Source organism: Eptesicus fuscus, chromosome 4 (genome assembly GCF_027574615.1).
Source record: "Eptesicus fuscus isolate TK198812 chromosome 4, DD_ASM_mEF_20220401, whole genome shotgun sequence".
Taxonomy (NCBI): Eukaryota; Metazoa; Chordata; class Mammalia; order Chiroptera; family Vespertilionidae; genus Eptesicus; species Eptesicus fuscus.
The window spans coordinates 79,581,295-79,605,599 of record NC_072476.1 but is presented as its reverse complement, the minus strand read 5'-3'; the positions used below and the strand labels follow the sequence as shown (position 1 = coordinate 79,605,599).

At 35.8% G+C, this 24,305-nt stretch overlaps 1 protein-coding gene across 1 annotated transcript in view; it reads left to right on the top strand.

The window, feature by feature from the left end:
* The window catches only part of CWC27 (CWC27 spliceosome associated cyclophilin), a 169,311-nt gene that overhangs the window by 94,324 nt on the left and 50,682 nt on the right, over positions 1-24,305 (top strand). The window contains exon 11 of the mRNA XM_008161865.3: positions 846-949. Coding sequence (XP_008160087.2) covers positions 846-949 — 104 coding nt within the window. The remainder of the gene's footprint in view (positions 1-845; positions 950-24,305) is intronic.

Genomic DNA, 24,305 nt, shown 5'->3' with positions numbered 1-24,305 from the left:
TATTTGTGCCAGTTCAGGAATTCAGTAAGTTTTAAAGCCAAGTCTTTTTGGGTATGCCCAGGTTTAGTTAATAGTACTTATATTAAAAATTTTACTTTGATTTGGCTCTCCACAAATTATTAAACTGAAACTAGGATGTTAAATTTGCAAGTAAATTAGAGGGAAAACAATGGGTCATTTGTCACTTACCTAATTCTGTTTGATATACTTGAAAGGGGGTATATTTTATAATAATTCATATTATACTAGAGGCCCAGTGCACGGATTAGTGCACATTGAAAGGAAATTCATTAGAAGGTGGCTGACGGAGCAGGACTGGGCAAGACGGCCGGTCATGCCCTGGAGCCAACCTCCCGAGGTCCCTCCCCGGCCGGCCACAACTGGGGCGGCACCGGGGCTCGAAGAGTATCTGCAGAGTGAGCGGGGTCCCTCCAGCAGGTGGGGTCCCTCAGCCTGGCCTGCGGGAATCGGGCCGAAACCAGCAGTCTGACATACTCCAAAGGGTCCTGGAGTGCGAGAGGGCACTCTGCAAAGTTGCTGTCACTTGGCAGCTCCCATGTTGAGCGTCTGCCCCCTGGTGGTCAGTGCACGTCATACCTACCAGCCGGTCGGCCAGTCGCCGGTCAGCTGGTTGCTTAGCCTTTTATATATATATAGATCGATTGCTATTATAACTTAAAAATATCCTTTAAGTATATTTACGTATCACAAGTACACATACACATAAACAAAATGAATTACATTACAAGCTGTGTTTTTTTTAGAGATTTAATGAATTACTTGTTTTTGCTAAACAACTTTCTCTCAGTATATTTTATACTTATATGATTGTTTTTGCTTTATAGTGAAGAACTCAGAAAAGAAGCAAGACAATTAAAGCGGGAACTCTTAGCAGCAAAACAAAAAAAAGTAGAAAATGCAGCAAAACAAGCAGAAAAATCAAGTGAAGGTAAGGGTATTTGCTTATATTTTAACTTGGTACTTCTTCTTTCCTTATACCTTCACTGTTAAGGTCTTGTATAATCATAGTACAATGGTCAAAACCAAGCAATTAATGTTGATACAACACTAGTAACTAACTGTAAACCTTATTAGAATTACCTTATTAGAATTGGAATTCACAGTTTTCCCATTAATGTCATTTTTGTTTTATGATTACATCCAGAGTTCCATCATGTCTCCTGATTCTCACTTATATATTTTGTAGAATGTCTCACCTTGCGTTTGTCAGGTGTTTTCTCATGTTAATATTGAGATTATGCATTTGGGGGCAAGATTGCATTATATCAGAGGTAACAGGATGTCTGTTGTCTTTTTACTGGTGATATTACCATGATCACATGGTTAAAGTGGTGTTTGCTGAGCTGCTACACTATAAAATTACTCTTTTTCCCTTTGAGATTATAAGTATTTGGGGAAGATACTTTAAGACTATATAAATATTCGGTTTCTTTTCAAGCTTCCCCCACTAATTTTAGCATCCATGGGTGGGTCTTGTCTGTAGACAACAGTTATTTACTGTGTTGTTGTAATGGTGAGTTTGTATGTCCCTGATCCCTGTTACTTTCATTACTTGGAATTTTTCTGTAAGAGAGAGGTCTCTCTTCTATTATTTATTTATTTACTTATTTATGTCCGTATGGCTTATACGCATTTATTTTATTCTATGTTTTAATCCCAAACTGTCATTATTTATTTTGTTGTTCAAATAATACCAGCATTTGCCCCTTTCTGGCTGGCCTCTGTCCTTTCATCCTGCCCCCATCCTTTGCGTTCTTTCTTACTTTCTGACAAGATGCTCCTGATTGATCTTGTGTTTTGCCTTCTGCACACCTGGACTCAAGCACTTCTCCAAGGAACTCCAGTTTCTCTTACTGGAGTTTGTATTTAGAAAACAAAATGTGAACACTAAGTTGGTCATTTTATTTTGATTCTATTATTTTTAAGAGTGTTACTAGGAGCAATACTGTATTGTCACTATCTTCTTAGAATGCTTAACAAAATTCATATTTAGCCCCTATCTGTAATACATTATGGATTACTTTTTTCTTAGGATTATATTTCCTCTAAACTTATTTTGATCTTTTAAAATTGACAAGTGTTGCTGATAAGATGATAGAAAATTATTTAGTACGAAAGATTTATGAATTTCAGTAAACATTATATTTTATTTGATATATACATGTTTCTTAGCAGTTTTTAAGTCTAGTAGTCTTTCTTCCCCAGGATTGAAAATGATACCATGAGCCATCTCACTGCAAAGCATTGTGGAAACAAAGTAGAATTTTAGGCATCCTTGAACGTATGTAGAACTTAACCTATCTTCCCAGCCAACAGATGCTCCAAGTTTAGGACTATGTAAACTCTGGGAACAGATCCAGAGGTTCTCATATGCATTTGCATGGTAAGATTATCACATAAAAAGAAGTAGGAAAGTGTTATTTGACCATGACTTTATAACGTCATGCATCAGTTGAGCTGAATACCCTCCTGAATATATTCAGGAAAGATTTCTTGTTTGAGCTATATGGCTACATATCAGGCTTTTGTAAGCCACTTCCTTTTAGTCCAAGACTAAATTATTTGAGTATTATAGCAACTCCATATGATTTGGTCTTTTGAACATGATATGAAAAGACTGAAAATGCCTGGTCTTAGTACTTTCCTGTTTGTTTGTTTATATCTAGCAATTTAATTTGCCAACTATCTTAGAAGTAGATAATCAATATTAAAAAAGAGCCATGTAGATATTTTGGTGTGTAGTAAATTGTGTAAGATAGACCTACCTTTCCCAGGAATTTTTATCTGGATGCATAGACTACATCTCCTAATCCGAAGGGACTAAAAATACATTAATTTTAGTTTTCATAGTAATTTTGACAGTAACATTCAGTGCTCATTATATGTAACACTAATAATTATAAGAATTCTTTGGAATATTATTATTTCTCAAAAAATAAACAGGAAATAAAACTCCCACTTGACCCAGTAATCCCACTCCTAGGAATATATCCCAGGAAATCAGAAACACCAGTCAGAAAGGATATATGCACCCTATGTTCATAGCACCACAATTTACAATAACCAAGATTTGGAAACAGCCTAAGTGCCCATCAGCAGATGAGTAGATTAAAAAACTGTGAGACATCTACACAATAGAATACTGTGCTGATGTAAAAAAGAAAGAACTCTTACCATTTTGCAACAGCATGGATGGACCTGGAGAGCATTATGCTAAGCCAGTGGTCAGCAAACTGCAGCCACCGTTTGTCACTCTGTTGACTAATGAGTTTGCCAACCACTGCTAGACTAAATGTTACCATGTAGTTGGAAGCTGTGAGGATTAGGCAATTGTGGCATGTTGTGTGCAAAGAGGTAAAGGGTAGTATATGACAGTGGTCGGCAAACTCAGTCAACAGAGCGGCAAACTGTGCTAAGTGAAATAATCCAGTTGGAGAAAGGTAAATATCACGTGATCTCACTCATCATTTGTGGAATATAATGACCAACATAAACTGATGAACAAAAATAGATCCAGAGACACAGAAGCATCGAACAGACCGTCAAACCTCAGAGAGAAGGAAGGGGAAGGTGTGTGTGTGGGCGGGGGTAAGAGATTAACCAAAGGACTTGTATGCAAGCATATAGGCATAACCAATGGACACAGACATTAGGGGGGTGAGAGCATATGCTGGGGGTTGGGGACAGCTGGGGAGAGGTCAGTGGGGGGAAAAGGAGATGTAATACTTTAAACAATAAAAAAATTTAAATTAAAAAAATAAACAGGAAAGTACTAAGACCAGGCATTTTCAGTCTTCCTAGTAAAGCTCAAGATCTGATATTCCTTATATCATGAAGATATTGTCAAATAATGGATATAATTATATATCTGTATAAGAAGAGCATTATCTAAACATGACCTGTTCACTTTTGCCATTGGTTTGCCATCTATTTACTTTTTAAAAGATTTAGATAATCTATAAAAGAAGTCTTTAGTAAATGAAAGAAACAGAATGTCAAGGGATAAAATCATTATTATAGTCATACTAGAGGCCCGATGCACAAAGATTTGTGTAAGAATGGGCCTTCCTTCCCCAGGCTGCCGGCACCACTTCGCTCCAGCCGGACCCGCCTTTTCGCTCTGGCCTAGAGCTGCCTTTCCGCCTTCTCACGCTGCCCAGAGGCCCGGAGCGGCCAGGGGCGGGGCGGAACACCTGCGTCAGCACCATGGCGATGACACAAGGGTCCCGCCCCGCCCCCGGCCGCTCGGTGCCTGCATATGCAAATTAACCCACCATCTTTGTTGGATTAATTTGCATACTCCTGATTGGCTGGTGGGCATCGCGAAGGTATGGTCAATTTGCATCTTACTTTTTTATTAGTGTAGATAATTAGAATTTTTATAGTGGCATGAAATTGAACTTAAAATTCTAAGGTGTTACATATCTTTGTTGAATGCAAAGTTGCAGTAGGCTGTAAACCCCAATGTGGGTAAATAAGAAGTTTTACTTAGAGACAGCATTGTCAGGAGAGATGTGCTGCAGGACAGTTCTGTTTGCAGCCCAGGAGTCTCGTTAGTCCCCCTGTAAATCACCCAGGCCTGTAAAGAGGACGTTTGTGGGGGGTAATAAATTTTAAATAAGATTGGTAGTTAATTGGAGACAGAGTTAGTTTCCTGTGTTGGCTCTGTCAAGTACTTTAATAAACTATATAATCCTTTTCATTAAATTGTGTTTCTAAGTACTTCCCAGGTTTTTTTAATTTTCATCATATCAAACTAGTACCAAACTGCACATAGTCACTTAGAGATATAGGTTTGAACATATTCTCTAATCAGCTTTAGGGAGATAAGGTGTCAGATCCTCTTTTCAAAGTTCTAAGCACACAATACCTGCTCTATGGCTAGTGCCAGAAATTAGAGGAGGAAGGGGCAACCGGAGCTTGTAAATCAAGAAAGAATTTTAAAGCCTCTTCATGAAGCACATCCCTGAGGTGCTTAGTTCCTCTCAAATTGCACTGGTCCATTTCAGGTTTCCTCAAACTAACTTTTTAATTCTGGATTAAGGCAGACTAAGGCCCCTCAGGTTTGATAGGTTGTGAAAGTGTATCTATAGTTTTTGACTACTTTTCATCTATCTAACCTATAATGTTAAACTAGCTTAATCTTGGTTTTTATAAGAAACAGAAATCCCTTTGGAATGTTAGCTTTGTGCTGTGTCCGATACCGTGTAGAATTAATTCCTCTTTTTGAGCAAACTAAGCAAAAATCTTATTTTCTAAGTAGTTCACTTTCTTCAGGTACTCTTGAATTATTTTTATTGGGGTCCAGAAGTATGAGACCTATTTTTACTATAGTCTACTTTTAATCTATGTACTAACTTTTAATGTCATTTATGTAGAAAAGTGAAAGTATATGCCCTTGATTCGTAGAAAGCCTCTTGGACCAGTATTACCAACAGTAATACTCTTTGTTTCTTACTTTGGTCAGGGTGCTAACAAATTGATTATCTGGTTCTAAGTTCAAAATAGACTAAAGAATAATAAAAGTCAGGGAGAGTACCCTTTAAGAGGGCAAATTCATAAAATTTATAACTATATTAGCTATATATCTCAAGAATTAAACAATCTATATAATAAAAACCTAAGCAACCATTACAGTGGAACAACCAGAACCACCAGTCACTATGATGCACACTGATCACCAGGGGGCAGACGCTCAACGCAGGAGCTGCCCCGTGGTGGTCAGTGCAATCCCACAGGGGGAGCACCGCTCAGCCAGAATCCAGGCTCACAGCTGGTGAGCGCAGCGGTGATGGCGGAAGCCTCTCCCACCTCCACAGCAGTGCTAAGGAGCAGCGAGCCGAGCGGTAAGGAGCAGTGAGCAGGGGGGTGGTAAGGAGCGAGGGCTCCCAGACTGCGAGAGGGATGTCCACCTGCCAGCTTAGGCCTGGGCTGAGGTTCTCACCCCCCCCCCCCCCAGTGCATGAATTTCATGCACTGGGCCTCTAGTAAATAAATGAACAAGCAAAAGAAAAGCAAGGGCAGGGACTGGCCTGTGGATCTCTCTAGCCAACTATATTACTGGGCTAAAAAAGTGAGAGAGAAAGACATAGGTAAGGACATCTATTTTGATGGCAGCAAGAGGTGGAAGCTGACCACCTGACACTAGGTAAGTAAGGAAACACAGGAGCATAGGAGTGGATTATTATGGAAACCTTTGCTGTAGATGATACTTCATTTATTCTTAGAGAACATGTCAGATGCTCATTATAATAATCTTGATTCATTAAGAAAAGTTTAGCTGGTATTTATTATTGCTTAATAAGATAGAGAATGGGCAATGATTCTAACCTAATTGACAAAAAAAAATCGTCATTTTAGCAAATTAAAGATAAGATTCTCTTATCTGAAATATTCAGTTGTGCAGAGCATCCTATTCCCTGGAAGTCTTTGAAAAATAAAGCTTCCCTTTGTAGTCAGGACCACCAGTCTCCCCGGTGAAATTTTAATGCATACATGTTATTACCTTCATGAGCCAGAAAGCACATTTCTAGCCATATGTCTTACAGTCATATAATTTTTTAAATAATAAAGACTTTTAAAGGTATATAGCTAGTGTAAAGATGTACATAGCCTCACAATTAGACAAAGAATCTAATCTCTTGGTATAGTGAATATGAGATGATCATCTTTAATTTGAGAGTCCATAAAGCACTTTGTTCTTTTTTGGATATCTAGACATCAAGAGCAAGTCTTGTTGAAATTTATTTTAGAACCATACATTATGAGCATATTTAATTTTTATGTGCATTGAAAAATAAACTCTAACTAGTTTATATATTTTTCTATTTCTTGAATTCTATACCATCCTGCAGACCTCCTAATGGTAACTTAGGACTCATCTCTAGGAACCTATGTTAAGGGTATCTCTCTGCAGCCCTTCACTATCTCTATATAGTTTTTTAATAAGCATTCTTTCTGCCTGGTGATTGACGTAATTCCAATGTAGGAAATTTAACAAGAGCCTTTAGCTATATTTGTCATAACTCTAGTTTGTCTTATTATTAATATTGATGCCATTCCTAATCTAGTAAAATTAAGTTTGCTCATTGATACAGCTAAGCATTAATATTTGGTGGTAATTGTTAATAAAAGCTATATTATTTCTTCCAATTTTGAAAGTAACATATGTCCTTTGCAAAAAGTATCAGAAATATAGAAAAGCATATAGATAAAAAGAAAGATCATCTTGTAATACTTCTTCCAAAGACAGCCAGTTAACTTTGTGATATTTATTTTTCTTGGCTTTTTAATCTTTATGCCAGAAATATACATTTGTATTCTTTGCCATAATATTTTATTATAATCTTGTTTGTCATACACATTTTTTTAAAAAACTTTCAAGTGAAATTGGCCAGTAACTCTTAAATGTACCGTATAACCTGCTTTTAGGGGTATTTGTTCCTCTTAATTCTATCATATCAGACAGAGTAAGATAGAGAAGACATGAATGTGGTGAAGAGATGAAAAATTCCTACCATCTTCAGCTCTAGGTTTAGAAGATGTGAGGGTACTGGCACCCAGGGACTTCATCTCATTACGATGGGAGTTATTTAGAATGCTCATAAATTAAAACAAAACACAAGCAGAAACCTGCTGACACTGCCTGGTAGCCTGCCACCTCCTCACATCTCAAGTGGCCACTGATAAATCTGCAAGGAAATTTTATAAATTGCATTAGATATTTGGAGCCTGAACTGACATAATTACAAATTTGTCCATTTTAGAAAGTAAATGAGGTGAGGGCTGTGTGTGTGTGTGTGTGTGTGTGTGTGTGTGTGTGTGTGTGTGAGAGAGAGAGAGAGAGAGCATGTGGTGTTTTTTATTTTGTCTTGGTATTTAAATTGTCTCATGGCAAGGGGACTACTCTCGTCATTAAAAGTTTGATTACAACCAGCATTCCCATTTAGGAATGGAGTTCTTAACTATTCCAGACTGCTGTCAAGACCTTATTTTAAGTATGATGTTTTTCTTTTATGTGACATTTTCTGAGGTTTTGCCAAAAATGACATCAAACATATAATTCATTTGAGTGCTGACTTTCTTCAGCATCTTGCAGCACTTAATCAAATTTGAAAAAGATACTCTTTTCACAGCTTTATAGTGTAAACCTGTGAATATGTTGCATTAAAACTTACTTTGGACAGGTTAATCTGTGTGGCATTAGATTGATTTTTTTAAATGATTAATGCAATATGCTGACAGTTTTAGATGGTTATAGTTTTAGAATTCTTCACATCAACTCCTGGCACATGGTACAGATGCAGCTCTTGAATATTAGTAATTTCTCATGCAAAAGGCAGATAATCCCTAAATTATACTAATAGCTACATTAAAGAATTTGAAATGCCAGGAAGAACAAAGAGAATAATAGAGTTCTCAGAACTAAGATGATGTCAAAATATTAAGAATCATTAAACATCTATTTTGAAGTACAAAAGTAGTTTATATTGTTTTTTTAAAGTGGCCACACCAGAGTGTAAGCTTATTTAAAACACTGTGCTGCAGTATGTTTAAAATGTGAAAGTAGGCTCGCTTTAAGAAATACCTTGTGCATCAAAACTCGGATCTTGAGTATGCTCTATTTACATTGAATACTTCTGTGCAGTCGTCACAGTTTGGGTTCTAAGTGGAACATCCAGCCCTTCCCTTCGATTATATACATGGGAAACCAAAGGCCAGCCAATTAAGGGACTTACCCAGAAGCACACAGCAGATTAATAGGACTAGAACTCAGGTCCCCTGGCTTCCAGTCCAGTGATCTTCCATGACTCCATTCTTCAATTTGATCCAACCTCGAGTAGATACAGTTTATAAAGTTTTAATTGGTATTTATTAAACTTCACTTTGGTTTTGGTGAGAATACTTGTTTTTGAAACCCCTTAGTAAACCTAGAGTCCTTTAAAGAGCACAATATTATCATGCTTATTGTGCCTTTTCAAAAACTAAACATAATTTTGGAATGGATGACAAAATTTTAAATGTTATAGAAAATCAGTTTCTGGCAACATGACAGCCTAAGAGTCCAAACCGATCCTCCCACTGAAAACAACTAAAAATGTTGGATATAACATGAAAATATCTTCTCATATGTTCCTATGAACTTGAAATAAAAATAAAAACAAAACAAGGAATACTCAGACCAGGGAATAAGTAAATATATGAAGGAAGAGAAGTAAGTGGAGGACTAGATGTAGCTTTAACTCTAATGACAATTGATAAACTGGGTGAACTGGGGCACTTTTTTGAAGTCTCACAGTGAGGGAATATAAGCCTAAGGCTTCCCCAGGTAGTAGTTGTCTAATAAAAGACTCTCCTATTTGGTTGGGGACCCAGAGATTTCACTCTTAGTGGCAGGGAGAATTAGCAATTAGCAGCCACCTCACCGTCATCAGAGGACTGCAGGAAAACTGCCTATCTTGAATTATGGCACAGAATATTTTAGGGCAAGAGCATGTCCTAGGGACTGTAGCCACAAGGCAGCCTTCCCATCAGTTTGGAGCCCCAATTCACTGAGCCTGGGTGGCCTCAAAATTCTCCAGCCAAGAATTTAGTTGGAAATGATCCTGGATTCTTAGTGCCCCCAGAAGTCTGATACAAGGAAACATAAATCCTTTCAGGAGGAACCCACTTTTATTCCCTGTCCTTGAAGAAAGTACAAAAGAAAATGAGTAGCTCAGAATGAGCGCACACACACACACACACACACACACACTCAGTTCAGACACCCTGACAAAAACTATTAGAAGGAACAGACTACAAAATCAGATGCACACGTTCTCTAGATTTTATTTAGACACTTGAATGTTAAAAAAGTATGTATAATATATTTCAAGAAATACATTTAAAAATATAAAGAACAAGCAGATTTTAAAACAAAGGAAATCTAGAAATAAAAAATAATAGTTGATATTAAAAACTCAATAGGTTTTATAGCAAATTAGACTGCTAAAAAAAGCATTAGAAATCTTTTTGAAAAATCTTTTAAGACATTGGAGAACTAAAAGGAAGTGAAGAATTTCAAGGCTAAGAGCCAGTGAAGAATGGAGGTCCGGGGTTTTGGGCAACTCTTCCCCTTAGGAAAATTTGCTGAATTCATGGGCTACAGGGGTGGGGCTGAAAGGCAGTGCCGTGCTGTTAGCAGCCTCTTAGGGGAAGGGTTGGGGGAACGGGTGCAGGGCCTGGAAAGTAGATGTTTGAGACTACCTCTCGCTTTGGGTCTGGCTGCCTCAGGGCTTTTCCCTATTCGTGCAGGTCAGCTGGAAGTGGACAGGCCTGTACAGGTACAGCTTCTAATCTTCTCGGTTCCTGAAATTAGAGTAAGGTGATCCTGAATTGCTAGAGCCTTTGGGCACTGGCAGAAGCCAATGTAAATCATCAGTGGAGGAAAATACCATTTTAAATGTTACTTTTTTTACAAACAATTTAGCAAATAGATTACCTGGCATACAATAAAAAATAGCCAGGCACACAAAGAGTTATTGTCAGCAACTAAAACCCAGCAGAAACAACAAATAGAGTCCTAGAGGGACTCCAGATATTGAAATGATCAGAAACAGTCTTTAAAATAAATATCCTTACTTTGTTCTTGAAATTCAAAGACAATCCTAAGAAGTTGGAAAAGAGAACAGCAAATTAAATCCAAAGAAAGAAGGAGATAATTAAAAATAAGAGCAGAAATTAATGTACTAGAAAACATACATAAAGTATAAGAATTACAGAGACCAATTCTTTTAAAAGATTAAATCACATTGATAAAATTCTAGTGAAACTGTATGAAAAAGAAGGTGTAAATAATCACCAACGATTTTTAAAAAGACATAATTACAGATCCTACCAACACTAAAATGTTTTCAAGATGATATTATAAAAACCGTATGCAACTAAAAAATACTGCACCTTACCAAGACTAATCTAGGAAGAAGTAGGATTCTGAATATCACTCTTATTAGAGAAATCATATCTGTAACTTAAGACTTACAGAAATAACACCAATCTTTAAAGAAACTCTTCCAGAGAATATAAAAAGAGGGAACACTTTTACTCTTCGATTTATGAAGCCAGTATAACCTTGATAGTAAAACCTGGTAAAGACATTGCAAGAAAAGAAAATCATAAACCAACCTCCTTAAATTCTAAACAAAATACTAATATATCAAGTGAGGCAATATTTTCAATACATAATACATCCTGACAAATTTGGATTTATTTCAAGAATGCAAGTTTGGCTTTATATGCAAAAGCAACCAATATAATTTACCACAGTATTAGAATGAAGAGAAAAACCATTTTATCATTTTGATAGAAGGAGAAAGAGCATTTAATAAAATTCAACATGTGTTCATGATTTTAGTAAAACATTCTAGCACACTAGAAATAGGACTGAACTGTTGTAAAGGGTACCATAGGAAACAGACAGCAGATAACATGCACATGGTGTGGTGATATCCAGAATGAGTGAATGATGCACACTATAATCTCTTTTATTCAACATTATTACATTTTAAAAGATGTACTGTAGGTCCTAGCTGCTGAACAAGGCAAGAATTCGAAATTAAACAGTTTAAAAAAGCAAAGAACTGTTTTTTATCTCTGGTACAATTATATGCATACACGATCCAAAGAAATCTATGGGTAAATTATTAAAATTAATAAGTGAGTTTACAAGATAACTGTATATAAATATAGTATACAAAAACCAACTGCATTGTCATAGCAATAAAATTTATAAAATGAAATTTAAAAAGAGATCCCATCTACATTAGCATAAGAAAATGTGAGAGACATTGGAAAAAATATCACACAGATTTGCAAGACACAGAAAACTTCACAGAATGACATTAAAAATTATCTTAAGAAGTGGAGAGATGTACCAAATTTATGGATTGGATAATTCAGATCTGTACTATGCTGATTTTCCTAGACTTTTCTTTAAGTTTCAATGCAGTTTTAATTAAATTTAACGCTTTTGTAGAATCTGATGAGCTGATTTTAAAATTTATATGGAAATCCAAGTAGCTAAGACACTCATAAAGGGGATGAATACAGTAATCATTCTATCTGATATTATTATAAAGTTAAGTAATTATAATAGTGTGTGACTGGCACAGTGACGGACAGATAGATATATCCAATAGAACAGGGAGCCTACGAAGGTGGCCCTGAAAAGCAATGGGGAAAAAGGGAGTCTTTTCAAGTGATGAGGCTAGAACTATTAGGTGATTAACTTGAGGACAGAAAAATATTTGACCCCTAACTCACACCATACATGAAAATCAATTCCAGGTAGACTATAGATCTAAATATGAAAGACATAGTAATAAAACTTCTGGAAAACATTTTTGGAGAATGTCATTATGACCTTGATGTAGAGATTTAAGGACTAGGACACAAAAAGAACTAATTATAAAAAAATTGTTTGCTAAGTTTTCCTATATTAAAATCCTCTGTTCATCAAAAGACCCTGAAGTAAGTGAAAAGACACACTACAGAATAGTGGATATTTACAACATAGCCAGAATACTAAAGAACTATTTTTAATTGATGAGAAAGATGACTCAAAGAAAAATGGGGGGAAAAAACTAATAGCTATTTCACAGAGGAATATATTCAATATCCAATAATCCTAAGAAAATTTCCAGGAAAACGCAAATTGAAGCCAATACTACACACCCACCAGAAGAGTGAGAATATTAATTGCTACTGAGAATGTGGGATATTGGAACTCTTGTCCTCTGGAATTGGGAGTGTAAATTGATACAACCATTTCACAAAACAATAGGCATTTTTTGCCAAAGTTAAAATTATACATACTCTGTGATTCACTGATTCTACTGTTAGGTATATAATCATCAGAAATGTATGCACACATACAAGATTTTCATGATTGCATTATCTGTAACAACCAAAAAGAAGAAACAGCACAAACATCCATCACCAATGGGATGGTTAAAAACTGTGGTAGATTCATACAATAGAATACTATATACCAATGAAAATCAATGACCTATAGCTATACACAGCAATATGGATAAATCTCACAAATATACTGTTGAGCCAAAGACGCTAGACACAAGAAACAGGTGATGTGATTCCATTTATATAAAATGGAAAAACATAGGCACAATTTAGTGTTTAGTAACACATGCTAAAGTGGTAAAATTATGAAGAAAGGATGTGATCATCACAAAGGGCAGGGTAGGGATTGCTTTTGCAGGGGAGAGAGAGACTCAGCAGTAGCTGGGGTGAGCAACAGGAGTGCTTCTGCAGAGCCAGCAGGGTTTGACCTCCTGACGGGTGTTCACTTTGTGCTAAATTCTTGAGCTCTACATTTTAAATCTGTGCACTTTTTCAGTGTGTGTATTACCTGTCACAGTAAATACAAGATTACACACACACACACACACACACACACACACACACACACACACACACACACACAGGCGGAGATCCTAACAAAAATTGAAAATATCTATCCATTAGATACTTTTATCCTTTGAGTTTCCAATTTTGTGTATTCCCAGACTCTTCTCAGCAGCCTTCTCCTGTCAACCATTGTTACCGGACTCAGTTGAATGACTATAACAATAACAGCAACTACCATTTCATAAATGCTTACTATGTGCCAGGATCTATACTATAAGCTTTATATATGTTATTTACAGCCTTTTCTTGGTATCAGTAGGGGATTTGTTCCAGGACCCCCACAAATATCAAAATCTGTGGATGCTCAAGTTCCTTATATAAAACATGATAGTATTTGCACAGAACCTATATTTGCATGAAGGCTGCACCAGGGTATGCGTACACATTACTTCATTCACGTGGATTCAGCGTAGTGCTCAGTGCATGGCAAATTCAAATTTTGCCTTCTGGAACTCTCTGAGGGTTTTTTCTTAAGTATCTTCAATCCGCAGTTAGTTAAATCTGCAGGCATGAAACCCGCAGATATGGAGGACCGACTGCGATTTAATTCTCACCGTGATCATATGGAGATAGACATTACCGTCCCCATTTTACAGAGAGGGAAACGGAAACTCAGAGAGTTTATTGAGCCCATTTCACACAGCTGTGGAGCTAGAAGAATCTCAGTGTGTGGGTCTTTCCATTGTATTAACCTGCAACAGAAAGTCAGTGCTCTGTTCACTCTCCAGCCTCTTCTCTGAAGGCATTGTCTCCTTTCCTCTCACTGACTGAGAAAGAGTGCAGCTCAAGTGTCATTTTCGTATACCTTGGGCATTCCTTTTTATATAATATCCAAATATCATATATGCCCAATAAAGGTTTTCCCTTTCAACCAAGAAGTTATATTTATAGATTAATTTTACAAGATTTTCCATGTTAGCTTAACTACTTTCAAAAAGTTTACTAAGAGGCCAAGATATAAAATCAGGAGAACGTTATCATTTCTTTTGATGGCAGATAACATTGCAGGATCCCAGTTTTCAAAAACCATTGAGATGTCATGGTTAAGAACACAGCCTTTGAAGTCAGAAAAATCTAGGTTTGTATCTTTACTGATATCTCTCTGCTTCTGTGTATTACATAATGTATCTATATATTTCTTAAGGTTCTTGGTTGCAACCAACTACAATTTAAGCCACAGGATAGGATACTGAGATAGCCCACAAAATGGAACAAAGCACCGAATAGCTAAGCTTCAGAAGGGCAGGAAGACCAGAGGCCACTACAGAGTCTTGGGTGCAGAAGCTCTTGGACTCTTTCTAGGATCTATCATCAGACACTCACCCTAGCGTCTTTCTAGCCTTCTTGAGCACCCAGCTCCCAGGAGACAGACAACTCATTGATTGACCATATATCACTTAGGCATAGAGACAGGATTTGTTACCAGAAGAATGGATCAAAAAGCACACTACGCAGACAAAAACATACCTACAACATTTGGCTTCAGTTTTCTCATCTGTGAAATGGGTATGTTTATTTGTTTATTGTAAGGTTTAAGCATGTAAAGTATACAGTATTTTCATAAATCTCTTTCTGCTCATATATGCATCTATTGGTCCTGTTTCTCTGGAGAACCCTGACAAATACACCCGATAAGTTAAGGACAAAACAGAACACACAAAAATTTAATTTTCCCAGTTGACATAATTAGTAATAATTCAGCATCCTGAATGTGGTTGACAGTTGCAAAACAGACCACTACCCACACAAAAAACACAATAGAAAATGGAATTCTTGATTTAGCAGATGATACTGTTTTTAAATCTTGAAAGTATCTACATATTATTTGAATAAACCACAAGAATGGGAATAAGCCCCATGGTATTAATATTTTTCTCAAATTTAACAAGCGTAATGCAAGCTTACCTTGGATCTTTTTGCTTGTTTCTTCATGGTTTCAGTTTAATGTCTTCCACTTCCTTTTGTAAATGGTTGTATAATGTTACTGCTGTGTTCCACAGAATATCTACCACAGTCCTGTTCACCTCTCTGCCCACCCAGCCCACCTCCATCCCTCAGTGGTTGCATGTTGAACATTAGCAAAGTCATTCTTCCAGGGTTTGGATAGCCCTTTGGGATTATTGAAAATGAATGGTGTTATATAAATGTCAGATTGTTTCATAACAGTTCTTAAAACAATGAGATAATGTCTGTTAAAGAATTTTAAGTTCCATGGAGAAATGCAGGGCATAAAAACAAGTCCTTTTATGTGTTATATGCATGTATTTTTGCTATACAACTCAATGCATTATAATATCCTTTAAAGATATAAGAGTTTGTGTGTGTGTGTGTGTGTGTGTGTGTGTGTGTGTGTGTCGCTAACTGAATAGAACTAAATAAATAGATTTTGTTGCTTCATTTTATCATTTGAGTCCAGTAAATTTGTTACCATAAATACTGGTTAGTATAAAATTAGAAATCTAAAGCAGTCTCTTTTTAGAATTAAAAATAATCTTTTTTTTTTCTTAATTTAAAGCTTTGTAACTTGTGCAATACTGGAATTACCCCTGTATATATTAGTGAATTTGTGAGTTTTATAAAAACTTCAATGAAGTCACTTATTTAAAATAATTCCCAAATCCTTTTTCTACCTCTAAGCTTCAGGCCCACATTTCCAACTCCCTTTTAAGTAAGTTTAGTTAAAACTAATGGCGACCAAAATTAAGTGTATTTTTCACCCACAAAAACATACCCCAGACCTAATTTTCCTACTGCTATTATTAATGGCACCATGGTTCTTCCAATGAGCCAAGCTAAAATAGTTTGGTATCACATTTGGCTTCTTTTGCTTCTTTACCCACCCGTTATCCCTAACCCCATAGACAACCCTATATATTTTTTACTTGTCGTTTCATGTCTGTTACCTCATTCATTCCTCTAGGTGTGTCTCTCACTACCTCCTCCTAAAATAGCATAGCTAATTCCTAATTGTTTTCCTTATCTCTGGTGTTCCTCATTCCAGTTAGTCCTAGAGTTGCAGAGTTGACATATGGGCTTTAATCCTAGTTTCACCTTATATTGTTGTTTTCCTTAGGAAATTTACTTAAACTCTCCATTTCTCAGTTACTTCTTCTTGAAGATAATTATCTCATGGGTTAATTCACTGTAGTAACCCACTAAGATGATGTATTGTTCTAGTCTGTACTTTATTGGGTCATTGTCCAAGAACCATTTAGCTAGCTAGTAAAGGAGATTTTTGTAAACATACAGTGGAATCTCGTGAGGACCCAAAGACAGAACCAAAGAGTAGATAGAGAATGTGATCAGAAACTGAGGCTGTTTTCCTTCCAGAGCTGTGTGATCTGCTTCTCTTTCTACATCTGCCCTGTCCTCTTCTTTCTGTGCAATATCTTTTATACTCCTTTAGAACTTTGTATTACACATGGTCTCAAATAACCACCCTCACTCTGAATGTGCACATCTTTTTACATAGCACCACAAGGCTCAGTCTCACCATATTTCCAAAAAAGGAATCTGATTGGTCTAAGTGATATTTTGATTAGCTGCATAAGTCATAAACCCTCATGAGCATGCATGGTTCATATCACTCCTGGCCCCAGCTTCTGAGGCTAATAGAGAGAGCAGCAGTTGTAGCCAAGAAAGATTCTATTAGAAGTGGCTATGGACAAGCTGGTAATGATTGGCATCTATAGCAATTTTATGTGAAGTACTTAGCACAGCGCTCAATAAATAGTAGTTATTTTTATATACCAAAATAAACTAAACAAAGAGAGAGGAAAAGACGTGTGGCAAAATGTTAAAAATTGGTGATTTTGCATAAAATATATGAATTTTATATTACTCTTCCACTTTTCTGTAAGTTTAAAATTATTTCAAATAAAAATATTAAAATGTAGTCTATTTAAAAAATATATCCAAATTGATGAACTCATTTTTTCCTTGTTTTACTTTGTAAGGTATTTTAAACATACAGAAAAGTACAAGGATTTAACTGATTTTTTACCCAACTAATCATAATTTTTTTCATATTTGTTTTAGATTCTTTTTCTCAAATATAAGCTTTTCAAACGCCATTTACGTCCTCCATATACACTCCAGTTTTATTCCTCTCCTCCCCAAAATTAGCCACTACTAAGAAGTGAATGTGTTTCCCTCCTGTGCATGTTTTTAATCTTTTACTACATCGTGTGCTTGTATGTAGCCATTAAAAGTAATAACATTGTTGGTATGCCACTTCATATAAGTAGCATCAAATAGTATGCATCCAGTTGCACCTTGTTTTTTCGCTTAACATTATTCTTTCCCCACTTACCCATGTTTTTATGTGCAGTACATGTTTATTCCTTTTAAATGATATAGTCACTGAATGCTTATGCCAGTTTATTTTTCTCCTGTTCACAGACTTTGCGATTCTTTCCATATAGGTTTTATTTTAAGTATTTGGGGACAGCATCCTTGTACATTTCTCCTGTGTACATTAGCAAGAGTTTCTCTAGGGCTTGTCTTGAAATGGCATTGCTGGGTGCGCATTGCCGTCATCATCATGATCATATGGTAGGTGATGTTTACCACTTCTATGTGCCAGGAGCTCTTCTAAGTACCCTGTATGTGTTTATTTAATCCTCAGAACTATAGTAGATACTATTATTACCCACATTTTACAGATGAAGAAGTTGAGTGGGTAAGTAATTTGTCCAAAATCCATCAGGTCGGCAGCATCAGAGCCCTGATTCAACTGATGTGTTCTTAGCAACTACACTGTGCACAACCCATATTCTGTGGAGTAGGTACACTTTCAGCTCCTCGAGATAATGCCAATTTTTTCCAAAGTAGTTTTACCAATTTATCCTCTCAACAGCTAATAGAAGTGTTTTTTAAAGTTCTCAATTTATAAAATTAAAAAGCATCTCATCTATTAAAGTTTGTTTGGAATGTTTACAGGTCTCCAAAGTCTGCAAGTCTGAAAACCACTTCCTTTCATGACACTGTTTAGACAAACATGCTTTATAGAATCATAAGGCCGGAATTACTGCTTCCTTACTTGACACTGTTTAGAAGAACATGCTTTTATAGGATTACAAGGCTGGGATCCTGAGCCTTTAAAAGGCCCAGCTATAGGAAGTCCTCTTGAATTAACCTGAATTCAAATTGTTCTCTCAACCATCCAGCCTGGAATTCTCAGTAACCTTTATTGCTTTTGTCTCTTCTTCACCTCTTCCCATGTTCTTATCCCTGTGCCTGTGCCATCCATTGTGGAGTCTCTTATCTGTCCTGTTCTACTTCCCTAGGCTATTTCAGGTTCTTAACATATTTTTCTTAGCACTACTCTAAGGAAACATAAACTGTTTTTTTCCTCTAAAATCTCCCAGAAATCCATTTTATATACTACTACTAGAGTGATCTTCTTAATATAATTATTATATTATCCCTTTGCTCACAAACCTTTAGTAGTGTCTTATTGTATACCATATTAACTATAGAAATCATCTATCATTGTTCTCCATAATCTTGTTTTCAAGTGATTTACTATCTTACACCCTCTTACTGTGCTATGTTCTATCAGTATGGCATGGATAGGTCTGGGATGGAGCTGGAGAATTTGCATTTCTATCAAGTTTTCAGGTGAAGCTGGTGCTACAGGTGCAGTCTGGGCACCACCCTCAGAGCCACTCCTCTAGCTAGTCTGTAGGGCCTGGCACGGTGTCTCAATGTTGAATAGAATGGAATATCTTTCTTAAGGCCTAGACAAGCTGATTTTCCTTAGGTCCCAGGGACTAAGCATTCAAATCATAAGAGATGGTTACTTGTGTTGAAAATAGTTTTAACTTACCAAAAACTTACAAGAACAGTGCAATGAATGAACAACATATAGCTTTCACCTTGATTTGCCAGTGGTTTACATCTTTTTTTACATTTGCAAGTGCTTCATGTATGCAATGTCTGTGTATCTAGATAATGTGTTTTTCTTGAACTATTTGAGTGTACTATAGTGATGTCAGGTCTTTCCTCTTAATAGTTAAGAATCTGTTTCCTAAAAACAAGGACTTTTATTTTTAATTTTTTTGTTAATCCTCACCCGAGGGTATTTTTCCATTGATTGTTAGAGAGAGTGGAAGGAAGGGGAAGAGACAGAGAGAGAGAAACATCAATGTGAGAGAGACCCATCGATTGGTTGGTTGCCCCCAGCACACTCCCTGACCAGGACCAGGGATCGAGCCTGCAACCAAGGTTCGTGCCCTTGACCAGAATCGAACCCAGGACCCTTCAGTCTCTGGGCCAATGCTCTTTATCCACTGAGCCAAACTGACTAAGACAAAACAAGGACTTTTATATAAGCAATATAATTATCAAAATTAGGAAATTTAATATTGGTGTAATACTTATTATTTCTTTGCTCACAAACCTTAAGTAGTGTCTAATTTGCAGTCAAAGTTAATATTTTGTCATTTGTCCTAATAATGTCCTTTAGACACCCACCCCCAGTCCAGGAACCAATCCAAGATAATGCATCAATAATATTTAGCTGTAGTGAGATTATCAAACTTTCATCATTAGTTTTAGTATTCACTGGTGATTTTCTAACTCCATCATTCCTTTTATATTTATATTTTGCATTCCATTATAAAAGAGCTGTCCTTTCTTCCCCATTTACTTATGCATATCAATATAAACTTGTAGAATCTCATTTCATGGGTTATAGTATGTTTTTAATCATTATTGGTTTTGATGCTCAAAATAAATATTTTTTATTTTGATTTAGTCAGTGGTAAATCAAACTAGCTCCTGTTTGATGTTTTCCCATTATCTGAGCACTTCTTTATTTTCTGACTGAACAAGATGTTCTAGACTTATACTTCCCTTGCCCCATCCTGAAATCATTCTTTTTCCTAAGGTGCTCTGGTTTCTTGTAGTGGAGAAGAATATTTAGAAATCAATACTGGGTGCTGGGGTCCTGTTGCTTCTAGGCTCTCTTAGCTGATAGACTTGGGAGATATTCTGATAATCTAATTACAGGCCCACACCACAGGGTACATTCTTGTCTTCCCACTCTGCCATATTTGTAACCGTGTTCTTCAGGAGCAAGAATCTTTGTTTCTTTGCTAGGCGAATATACTATTTAAGTATTTTAAATATGCTATTTAAAATATTTATTGCAGAAAATTTCTACCATAAAACAAAACAAAGAAAATGAAATCACCATATTTCTCACCCAGAAATAGCCACTGCAATATACATTTCTATTCTCTTTTCCTATACAAATATGTATATAAATATAGAGATAATATATATTTATAATTTCATTTTAAAAATAGGATTGACAATTAAATAGCTAAATAAAAAATCTTACCTTTGTGAAACATTTTAGCTTCTCTGCCCACACTGTCAGGAGTATGATTTTATAGACATTATGTCAGACTGATGTAGGCTTCATTACTCACTCTGAGTGGGGGATGGGCAATCTTGGACAAATCATTTCTGAGCCTCAGTTTCCTTATCTGTAAGATCAGAGTAATAATAAATAAATTTGATGTAAGATACTAAATATATATATATATATATATATCACCAATCACAGACCTCTTAGTTTAGGAAGCATTCAGCACATTAACCATTCTGCACATTACCAAAGCACTTATTTACATGTGTAGACAAATAATTCATTAATAAGTTTGTTAGTATGCTGAGTATATTACACTAGATTAAAGCACTTTAAAGGGCAGGGAGTATTGAATCTTATACTACTAAAGAAAAAGTTTACAAGCGTGCTTTTTAAAATAAATGGACAATATGAATGTACCAGCATATTCATAATAGCTTATGATATATTTAAGGCAGAGTTGTTTATACCCTTTACATATAAATCCATAAAATAAGAATCACAGTTTTATATACACCAAAAGATTGATAAATAAATGTGTTATTTACTGTCAGCATGTGCTTGGTTAGCCTGTTTTTAGCTTATATGCTCATAACGAGTAATGAAAGCATTGACTTTCCACAGTCAACCAAATATTTGTTTTGCTGCTACTTACTTGTTACTGTAGACTAAATAATTTTTCTTGCCTTCAGCAACATAAATATGGTTTTAGACCAGGCATTGGATACTTCAGCTTTGATTTTATTCCTGTGCATAGAATGCCACATGTGTGCTCTTATAATAAAATTGTAAATACTTTATCTCCTGTTGTATAGTGAAGGAACTCATTGTACTCAGGTATACAAAAATGATCCCAGGGGGGAAAAAAGATAATGGTATCTGCTAAAATGAAAAGAAGAAAATGCATGCTGGCATGGAACACAGAAATGTAACTCTTCTAAAGAAAATAACAGACATTGAAACTCTTAAATGTCTAAAACAGGGCATCCTGTATACTTTTCAATAAAAACTGGTGATAGCTGTGGTAAAATGTTTCATCAGTATTAGTGTAATCCTAGGTCAAAAAAAGATGGAGACAAGAGGGGGAAATGAAGTTAATGAATAAAACAAATGTTATCCAAGATCATAATCCTATTTTGTCTTACCAGGGAAAAATATAAGGATTGTGTAAAATATATTTATTTTTATAAAAAATTGAAGAACTTGCAAGAAAATATTGATATGGGACACACACACAAAAATCATTTTAGAGTTTACATTCAAACAGTGATGAGCTGATTTTCACAGTCCATGAAGAAGTCCATTTCATTTCTGAGTCAAGATTAGCTAATCCTGCCTCAGCTTCTTAGCACACTTGGAGCATGGAAGTGTAATTATCTCTTGATTTGCTTGTGTATAGAGGGTGGAGCAAAAGTAGGTTTACAGTTGTTCATATGGAAAATAATATTGTAATTAATAAATAATAATACAAGAATAAACTCTGTTTCACATACGCACAACTATAAACGTATTTTAAAAACATGGCCCATTCTGATCATAGTTCATTTATTCCAGGATTATTTACTGAGAGTACACTATGTTCCAGCCACTCTTTGGACACTTTGGGTATACCAGGGAACAAAATAAAGACCTCTGAATCCTTTCACAATGTATACGTATCAAGTCATTAAATGTACACTTGACATAGCTTACAACTTGTCAATTAAAGCTCAATAAAACAGGGGGGGGTGGAAACACTTCTATCCTAATGGACCTTACATTCCACCCATATTTGCAAACTTACTGGAATATTATAGATTTCCCTCTTGGTCATAAGATGTCTACAGCAGCTGTGAGCTTCATGTCTTCTTCATAGAATAGCATCCAAAGCAGGAAGGAAAAGTGGTTGCAAAAGGTCTTTCTCCTCTTGGACCTTTCTCTTTATAGGAAATAAAATCTTTCCCAGAAACCACTACCACATCAGACTTCCCTTAACCTATCATTGGAAGGCAGAACAGGTGGTATTTTACACAAGGAAATTGTGGCTCAGATAAATTAATTGATTTTTTTTCCCCCCGAAGAGCATCAACACAGCTAGTTGGGCTGAAATTTCCTAATAGCAACTGCAGTCCTCTTTTTCATAGTGTCTAGTACAGTATTTTGTGGGATACCATATAACTCTCCATGTGAGCTAGGAGAGCCTTCAGCTCCAAAAAAGTGATTATGAATCTGCTGGTTGTTTGTTTGTTTGTTTGTTTTTGCCTGGCATCTCAAAATGAAAAAGCAAACACTGCATATTTAAGATTCTATTTTATATATCTTGGATGAAAGTACTTTCATAATAATTGATAAATTAGTTACCAATATCTTATTTACAGCCATGATGTACTTTTTATACAACAGAATGCAGAATATGTTGATTTGTCATCACATGCCTCCATATTTGACCCACATCATTTCCAGTCTTCTCAACAAGAAATTATAACTTCCAGAACCACAGTCACAATATTCCAAATGCTACATAAAATGGTTATTTTCAATCAGTCAAGTAAGTGAGCAAGCATAGTTTTCACCTGTTTCTGTTAGGTGGTAGAAAAAAAGATAAGTGTAAACTCTTTTACCTAGAAGGAATTATTTGAGATATTCAAGCATGCTTAGGTACTAGTACTAGTATACTAGCTGTCTACTAGTATAAATGTATTTATGTAGACACATACCATAAATGTGTACATGTGTAATGCATATGATAAAATATATAGCACTGAAACTATCTTGAATATGATTTATTTCCTCTTTCACATTTCAAAATGCATTTCTGGATTTTGTGGCTTTTTTTTTTGGTAGGTATCAGGGAAATCATTTATCATTTGCATTGTGGATAAACAAATATTCAGTTTCACAAAATGTGGAGAATGGAGTGAAGAACATTCAGGTTCGCTATTCAGCGAAGACACAGTGACTGCCCTTATGTTTTAAAATGAGATTAGATGATGGAGCAGATGAAGGCAATGGCTTATTTTGGTGTTGGAATTGAGAATGAATACCTCTATGCTAAGTGTAAGGAAGATATTTATTAATAAAACTATTGTTGTCCTTTGCCGTTACTAGCTTTTATAGTTACAAAACTTAACCTGGCTCAAGTTTTATTTCTTTCCTGAAGTTACACAAGAAATTTCTTTTCCATTTCATTTTTATATTGGCATCATAAGTTGTCTGTCATTTTGGGTTGGAATGGTGAGTAGTCGGGCCTCTCAGCTGCTAGGACTCGTCATTCCTGCATTGCTGTTCTTCTCATGCTTAACCTGCTGGTGTAAAAGGCCAAACATAATCTTGCATCAACTAAAACTCAGTTCAGTTGCTAGTATGCATATCTGTAAGGCCAGATTCTAAGTTATAATTACTTTTTTCATCTCAGTGTCTGAGTGCCTTCTTGTATATATGAGCCATTTACTTGACTGTCTTT